Here is a 9,351-nt window from a genome sequence, read left to right on the forward strand (position 1 = left end):
CCTTAACAGGTGTTAGTAGGAAGTCACATGTACATAAGGTGCACTATATATAAATTGGAGGGGCTAGAATAGAAGACAGGGCAGTGTGAACATAGAGCTCTGTAATCCACACTAAAATCCATTTAAGTTGAAGTAGGTATAGTCTTTGTTATTCCTTTTTGCAGTACAAATGGTCTTAATTATGGGCCAGATGGGGCTAGCTCTGCTCATGCTGAATAGCACCTCACTTAATAAGTAGTCTCATTAATTTCAGTGGGATTACTTACATTCTAGTCTATACTGGTTCTTATTCTACCCCCATCACCATAGTATCTAAGTGCATTAAACAATAACATCTGTGACATGTAGTTCATCCTCGCTCTCATCCTCTCACCAAAAGAAGAATTGTGAATGCAATGGAGTGTTTTGTTTTGATAGGGATTTGGGTGTTGGCTTGGGGGGGAGTTGTTGCTGTGTTTTGTTTTTTAATGTACATACTATTATGTGTTTATGTTGGAGAAGGCAAAGTGAGGAAGTTTGCCTTGCTCTCGAAATGGAAGATGGTGAGGTTTGAGATAGTCCTTAGTTCTTGGGGAAGTTCATTCCACTGTCTTGGACCAGCCCCCAAGAAAGTTCTATCCCTTGTACAGATGAGCTTTACCCTTATGGATGAAAGCACCATTGTGCCAGAGGAGCAAAGTTGTCAACCAAGGCCTTTGTTCCAGAGCTTTAAGTGATCTTTTAGATACACTGGACCAAGACCATTGGGTACGTAGAAGATAAGGCTCAAGACCTTGAACTTGACTCAATATTCTATGGCAGGGATCCGCAACCTTTGTCACACAGCCCGCCAGAGAAAGCCTCTGATGGGCCAGGCCGGTTTGTTTACCTGCTGTGTCTGCAGGTTCGGCAGATTGCAGCTCCCACTGGCCATGGTTCACCGCCCCAGGCCAATGGGGGCTGCAGGAAGGGCGGCCAGCACATCCCTTGGCCCACCCCGCTTTTGCAGCCCCCATTGGCCTGAAACGGCGAACCACGGCCAGTGGGAGCTGCGATCAGGAGAACCTGTGGACGCAGCAAGTAAACAAACTGGCCTGGCACACCAGGGGCTTTCCCTGGTGGGCCACGGGTCAAAGGTTGCCGATCTCTGTTCTGTGGGAAGCCAGCATAGAGAATAAACAACAGGCTTGATGTGTTCACAGTAGCCTGTGTTGCTAAGGAGATGTGCTGTAGTGTTCTGTACTAGTTGGAATTTCCTAAGAGCTGGTGGCTTCGTGCCCAGGTCCTGCATGGATAGAGGTGACGGTATGGCCCTACGAAAAGGATAGAGTTTTTGGAAAGTGAATATGTGTATGTTTAAGTATGATTATATGTGAATGTTTATCCTAGAGTGAAAGCTCTTCATAATGATGTGTTGTGAGATCCAGTATTTAAGCTGTCCACTGTGAAAGATCTCAAATACAGATTTGTGAATTATAAAAGGAATGACATGTGAACTCTAATTTTATTATTGTATTCATATCAGAAAGGACTTTCCTGTATTAGAGAGTAATTTGCTACTTTCTGGTGCATACAGATACCTTCAGAATCACAGTTTGCTCAGGGACATCCCAGTACCTAGGGGAAATACAGTTTCAGAGCTGAACTTTACAGCTTTGGCTTCTCTCTTGCTAAGTAACATCAAAATGATGTACACTAGAGCTAGGTAAAATTTTTCGGCCGAAACTTATTTTGCTGAAAAATGAAGATTTGGGTCAAACCATTTCATGAATTCATGTAGATTTTGGTGAATTGTTTCAGTTGAAATGAAAAAAATTGGAAATGGTAAAATAGTTAATCTAAATGTCAAATCTTTCTGATTTTTCAGGCGAGATTCACAAGAGGATTTAGGCTCCGTTACCAAAATGACAATGATGGGAAGTGTCCCCTTTTTAGCTAATAGCTCAGTGGCTAGGGCACTCACTTGGGATGTAGGAGACACAGGTTCAAATCCCCACTCTGGAACAGGGTCTAACCACCAGGCTATAGGCTATTCTGTGGTGGGTATCTCTCAATCTCTCCTGTTGAAGAGGAGCAGCTGTGTTAGTCTGTATCCACAAAAAGAAAAGGAGTACTTGTGGCACCTTAGAGACTAACAAATTAATTTGAGCATAAGCTTTCGTGAGCTACAGCTCACGAAAGCTTATGCTCAAATTAATTTGTTAGTCTCTAAGGTGCCACAAGTACTCTTTTTCTTTCTCCTGTTGAGGTAGATCCAGTTATTCATGTCATGTCCATTGGCCAAACCAGACAGTCTCTACGCAAAAGAATAAATGGACACAAATCTGACATCAGGAATCATAACATTCAAAAACCGGTAGGAGAACACTTCACTCTCTCTGGTCACTCAATAAAAGACTTAAGGGTGATAATTCTGCAACAGAAAAGCTTCAAAAACAGACTCCAATGAGAAACTGCTGAGCTGGAATTAATATGCAAACTAGGTACCATTAACTTGGGTTTGAATAGAGACTGGGAGTGGCTGGGTCATTACCCATATTGAATCTATTTCCCCATGTTAAGTATCCTCCCACCTTCTTGTCAACTGTCTAAATGGGCCATCTTGATTATCACTACAAAAGTTTTTTTTCTCCTGCTGCTAATAGCTCATGTTAGTTAATTAGCCTCTTACAGTTTGTATGGCAAATTCCACCTTCTCTGTATGTATATATATATCTTCTTACTATATGTTCCATTCAATGCATCGGATGAAGTGGGCTGGAGCCCACGAAAGCTTATGTTCCAATAAATTTGATAGTCTCTAAGATGCCACAAGTACTCCTAGTTTTTTTATGCCACTCTGGTGTACAATATGTAGGTTAGAATATTTCATGGAGATAGCATCCAAATATATATGAGGACTACAGTTAAGGAAGACACAAAGACATCATATTTCACCATTTAAAAGAAAGCACTTGAGTATGGGAAACTGGGAGTTTCTGACTTGGATGTGACTGTATTGTCCCAGAAATTATATAAATAAACATAGGTAGGCAGTGGTATGAGTTAGAAAATAACCCCCACTCATAGACCTCCACTGTATTTGGAGTATCCTTAGATCTGTGAAGTCCCATCTCCAATGCTCAGATAAATTGTTCTAAGCCTCTGTCTCTGCATTTCAACCCAAATGTCAAAGTATGGAATCAGAGCAACTTCTGTCTCTCAAACAGAATAGGATCAATATGCTTTCTCCGTTAGATCACTGAACCACAGTATGTCAGTGAGCTTGACACAATAATAACAGTCAGTTGCATTGCATCCATACCAATAAATAAATGGTTTGCAGCATTTGTAATATCCAGATAAAATGTAATTTTATACTCCAATAAGGTGGTCTGCTTGAGAAAAGAGTGATGCATAATTCTCTCTGGTGTAGATGGATTTTATAAATCCCTCATTGTCTGCATCTGAAGACACTGCCTCTCCCATTGACCCCCCACCCACCCTCTATACAATGAGTCACTCTAATTTTAGTAGATAGATTATTCGGGGGTCTGTCCAAAGTAATTTGTGTGGAAGCTTGTTCTGGAATGATAGTGCCTATCTCTTCTGAAAAGATGTTGCTAATGAAAGCAATTTTCCCCTCTTTCAGTTGATTTCATAGGTGGATTTGACTCTTACGGCTATCAAGGCCCACAGAAGACATCGCATTTACAGCTACAGCCCATGTATATGTAAGTACTTAACTTCTGAGATATTCTATGGAGTGCTAGGCAGATATTAAAGGATTATTAAACTGAAAGATTACGTGTCTTAAAAATTCAGGATAGGCAAAAGCCTTTCTTGATAGACCGAATTCAAGTTCTGCACTTAACCACTAACATTATCCTTCTCCTGCAACATAATGATTTCTTGTGGTGGGATCCCATGTGTCACATTTGTTTTAATAAGACTGACCTCCTGACATGGATTTTTACTAACCCTCCCTCAGGCAGACTGAGACTCATTCTATACTACAGTCTACACAAAACTCCTGGTGTAGACAGTGCTATGTCGAAAGGAGGGTTTCTCCCATCGACATAGCTACCACCATAGAAGCTCTCCCATTGGCGTACGTAGTATCTTCACTAAGTGCTACAGTGCACCAATTCAGTGCTATATGTGTAGACAAGTCCTGAGTAAAATCTAACTAAGGATGTGGCCCAGTGATTTTAGCTAGGTTTATCGGAGGTTTAGAAACATATTATGCAGAAAACATAGTTAGCATTTCTCTTATTAGAGCATCTATTCTTTGAGGTGTCCCTCTACTTCCCTTGCTCTCCTCATTTCTGTTTTCTGTATTTTACTGGCATGTTGCTTTTGAAATCAGTTTAACTAGGATGGTATATTTTGACTATACTGTGTCAGTGACAGTTCCCTCCACTGCCTAGAAATACAAGCTGATACATTTTGGGTTTGAGCGGAAAAGAAAATGTCAGCAAAAGCACAAGACTGGAGCAGATTTACGCTGAAGTCCTTGCTCATCCTTAGACTGCAACATGGCAATGATTTACAAACATCACCTGTACTAGTGCCAAGGAGAAAGCAAATCACAGATTCATTACTGCCCAGGTGAATCTTGCCTCACTGCAGTGCAAAGGTGTAACTTTGGGGTTTTGTTTAATATCACAAGCTTATTAGGTGAAAGTATGGGATGTGATGACTTGAAAGAGGGCATCATTTCCTTTGTCCCTTTTCTCTTCCAATCATTTGTACTGAAGGAGAGAACTAAACATAACTAGGCGACATCAATTCAACCCTAGTATCCATTCAAACTTTAATGGAAACATTTAACTAAACCATGTAATTACTTTTAAAAAAGGAAATCTGCTGATGAATGAGCAGCCATTATTATTTATGTGGATCTGGTATTTACTCCTTTACTGGTTGTGGACCTCAAACTGGGAGAATGCTCAGGACTTGGCCCTTTGTGAAGCATGCTAGTGTCTGGGGGGATTTTAACAGTCTTAAATTACAATAGTGCATAGCTCCCATTCCAGCCCAGCTTCAGTACTCCATCTGTATGTGCTCAAATAAAGATTTTTCACCTGCACTTTTGGCATCATGTTGTACATTTAGAAAACGTTATTTCCTTCCTTGTACTCTGTGTGGCTCATAGGTACTTAGAACAATTCTAATCCTGTTTCTTTCTCGGTGTACTATACATTGTCATCAACATATGGAGCCCTCTAGCTGAGATATTATCCCATTCTCTTTATGCTCTCAGTGTTTCTTCTTCACGAGTAGCTGATTGCATTTACAGAGCCTGCTAACACTGAGTGGAGGGAACACTGGAGCTTTGAAAAGAGAAGCCAATATAAATTGTAAAGCATGTAGCTGAGACAAGGAAACCTGTGATGAACCTTTAAAACTGAATTCTGTTTTATGGCAGTACTGCTTTCTTGCTAGAATGTAGGGGATTTCTTTGCACTAAAAGACAAAAATCAGTAAGTAAGTTGATGTTGTTTCAAATAAACCCAGAGAAGGCATATTGTCATGTCCCAGGGACAGACAAACAAAGACATGTAATGTTTCCCTCTCACTGTACAGTATTTGATCAAGGTTCTATAGAATTTCTACCCACAATGTTTAACCATCTTCGACTGCATGTGGCAACAGCCTTGTACTGCATACTGCAGAGGCAGGCCAGGAGCACACACACGTATCCTGGAGCTATGCCTTGCCTTCAGCTCTGTTAACGTGGGCAGATCATTAGATAGTGGAGTGACAAATTCAAATTTCAGTTTAATCAAATTTCAGTTTGACTAGGTTGTAGCACTTTTTAAGACAATACTTAGTGGAAATTGCATCCCTGAAATGATAACAGAAGACTACATTAGGTTGCTTTAAAGCTTTATTGTATCTTTCGTTTCCCCATGGCTCTTGTCTACTGGAGAACAGCAATATTAACCCCATAGGATTCAAAGGAAAAGTAATTTTAAAATAGCTAGACTTCACACTACCATATGTGGCCAAGAAGATTTCTGTGTTTTACAAACAATCAACACCCCTCAGGTGTTACTCAGGACCCCTGTGAAGTAGGTAAAGGATATGCACATATTGCTAAATATGCTGTCAGCCAAATACAACCATCTCTGGGTTGGAATGTAGCAGCTGTTTAACAGTACACAGAAACACGACACAAGGGTGCAGGAAGAAACATGAAAAAGATTAGTGAGTTCAGTTGAAACTGCAGGGGAGAAGTTAGAAAGGCTGAAAGTAATTGCTCAGCTCAGAATGTGGTTTGCCAGTGAGGTTACTATGCAGATCAAATTCTGACTTGGGCAATTACATTCCCCTGGCCTAAACTGAAATCATGCACAAACCATGGGCTCATTATTGACCACAACTGATCAAGACCTAAATTTTGTACCTTATATCACAGTTCCCCTTAACACCATGTTGGGTTCTAGGCTCAGCACTGAACTAGAGGAAAGAGCACCACCTTTTGAATCAGCAACAGCACTTCCAGCAGCATTGAGCACTTCCTTGGAGGTCCCCTATCCATCCCAGTGCTGCTTAGTTTCTGAAATCTTCCAGGATCACAGCACAAGGCGGTATGTTTTCTGGACATATATGGTTAATCAAATCCCACTCTTCAAAGTATGTATAATTTCATCACTTGCAGGAATTAGCGAAATACATTGGACTAGATTAATCCAGTTTGAGGAAATCTTCAGGTTGTGCAGAGCTGCTTTAGAAACTCCGACATCATCCACCTTCCTGGCCTCCAATTGCAAGGAAGGTTCCTAGTAGAGAGGGAGTATGGCTTGGGCATTCCTACATCCGTGCTCCCAGACTGCTTAAATAAACCCTTGGAGCTATGGACAGCCTGACCAAAATTAAAGCATTATGCCAGGCAGCAAGGGCGCATAAAGGTGACTTAAAGCCACCTATGCCGTCTCCTTTCTCCATTCTTGCACTGAATGCAGCTCAGCTGGACCTGAGGATATGCACCATTGTGTCTATGCAGAGAGAGAAGAGAGGTGCCCTTCCTCTGTAGTACTAGGTATCAGAGGCAGATAATATTGGTTTGTTATTTATGTTGTAGTAGCACTTATTGGCTCCAATCAGGGTGGGGGTCCAGTTGTATTAGGCACTGTGCAAAAGCAAAGGAGGACATAGTTTCTTCTCTGACAATATAACCGTTCAGTGATCTAATCTGAGTATGGCTGCTCCTGTGTGATGCCCATAAAGCTTGTTGAATTGTGGATTACAGCACGGATTTCAATAATGACTGCAGAGATTCATCCCCACATATTTAACGTTTTTTGGTCATGTAAGGAAACCTCCCAAGTCTTAGTTACACCTGTGCAGTTCCAAGGTATTTGTTAGACTTCACCAGCAAGTTGTTCACAGGAACCGATTGATTTTGTGGATTCTGGTGGGAGAATTCCATCAACCCGAATTTTTATTTGTATTCTAAATATCTATTATGTTTATTATTTAAGTGTCAGTAATGAGCTTCATGCTGCACAAGACACAAAACACAGGCAGTTTTGTACAAATCATTTTCCTTTCCTTCCTTCCTAGTCATACTCGTTTACAAACTGTCTGACCATAGAAATAGACTATAAAAGCTGCCAACAAACATGTTGTCTAAATAGAATCAAACTACGCTGGTGTTCAGATCCATCCTTCCCAGGCTCACACGTCTGATAGCCTACAAAACAGCTTCATGGCATTCTGTGTTGAAGATGCCAGTGCCCACTTTCAGACAATAGTACAGGAGTGTGCTCACAGGCTTTGCATGATCAGATGAGGAAAATAAATGGCAAAAAAATGGAAGAACTGGCATGGAAGGCAAACTGAACACTAGGAGTTGCTCGGTGGCACTGGAATTAGTGCCAGTGAAATCCAAAAAAATTAGGGCTGTCGATTAATCGCAATTAACTCATGCGATTAACTCAAAAAAATTAATTGTGATTAAAAAAATTAATCGTGATTAATCACAGTTTTAATTGCACTGTTAAATAATAGAATACCAATTGAAATGTATTAAATATTTTGAATGTTTTTCTACATTTTCATATATATTGTATTGTGTTGAAATTGAAATCAAAGTGTATGTTATTTTAGATTACAAATATTTGCACTATAAAAATGATAAAAGAAATAATATTTTTCAATTCACCTCATACAAGTACTGTAGAGCAACCTCTTTGTCATGAAAGTGCAACTCACAAATGTAGATTTTTTTTTTGTTACATAACTGCACTCAAGAACAAAACAATGTAAAACTTCAGAGCCTACAAGTCCACTCAGTCCTACTTCTTGTTCGGCCAATCACTAAGACAAACAAGTTTGTTTACATTTACAGGAAATAATGCTGCCTTCTTCTTATTTACAATGTCACCAGAAAGTGAGATATATGTTGATGATGCTCATTACAAAAATAATGCATTAATTACATTTGTGATTGAACTCCTTGGGGTAGAAGTGTATGTCCCCTGCTCTGTTTTACCCGAATTCTGCCATATATTTCATGTTATAGCAGTCTCAGATGATGACCCAGCGCATGTTGTTGTTCATTTTAAGAACACTTTCACTGCATGTGAGGTTTAAGAATCTAAGTGTCTTCCAAAATCTGAGAGGGACGAGGTGTGGAGCATGCTTTCAGAAGTCTTAAAAGAGCATCAATCCAATGCGGAAACTACAGAACCCGAACCACCAAAAATAAAATCAACCTTCTGCTGGTGGCATCTGACTCAGATAATGAAAACGAACATGTGTCGGTCTGCACTGCTTTGGATTGTTATTGAGCAGAACCCGTCATCAGCATGGACGCATGTCCCCTGGAATGGTGGTTGAAGCACGAAGGGACATATGAATCTTTAGTGCATCTGGCACTTAAATATCTTGAGACACCATCTACAACAGTGCCATGAGAACACTTGTTCTCACTTTCAAGTGACTTTGTAAACAAGAGGCAGGCAGTATTATCTCCTGCAAATGTAAACAAACTTTTTCGTCTGAGCGATTAGCTGAACAAGAAGTAGGACTGAGTGGACAGCAGGCTCTAAAATTTTACATTGTTTTATTTTTGAATGCAGGGGTTTTTTGGTACATAATTCTACATTTGTAAGTTCAACTTTCATGATAAAGAGATTGCACTACAGTACTTGTATTAGGTAAATTGCAAAATACTATTTCTTTTGGTTTTTTACAGTGCAAATACTTGTAATCAAAAATAAATGTACAGTGAGCACTGTACACTTTGTATTCTGTGTTGTAATTGAAATCCATAGGTTTGAAAATGTAGAAAACATCCAAAAATATTTAAATAAATGGTATTCTATTATTGTTTAACAGTGTGATTAATCGCGTGATTAATCGTGATTAATTTTTTTAATC

At 39.8% G+C, this 9,351-nt stretch overlaps 1 protein-coding gene across 1 annotated transcript in view; it reads left to right on the top strand.

The window, feature by feature from the left end:
* The window catches only part of NKAIN2 (sodium/potassium transporting ATPase interacting 2), a 100,776-nt gene extending 97,080 nt beyond the window's left edge, over positions 1 to 3,696 (top strand). Inside the window, exon 3 of the mRNA XM_077811727.1 lies at positions 3,611 to 3,696. Coding sequence (XP_077667853.1) covers positions 3,611 to 3,696 — 86 coding nt within the window. The remainder of the gene's footprint in view (positions 1 to 3,610) is intronic.
* Positions 3,697 to 9,351: the final 5,655 nt, after the last annotated feature.

Source organism: Eretmochelys imbricata, chromosome 3 (genome assembly GCF_965152235.1).
Source record: "Eretmochelys imbricata isolate rEreImb1 chromosome 3, rEreImb1.hap1, whole genome shotgun sequence".
Classification (NCBI taxonomy): Eukaryota; Metazoa; Chordata; order Testudines; family Cheloniidae; genus Eretmochelys; species Eretmochelys imbricata.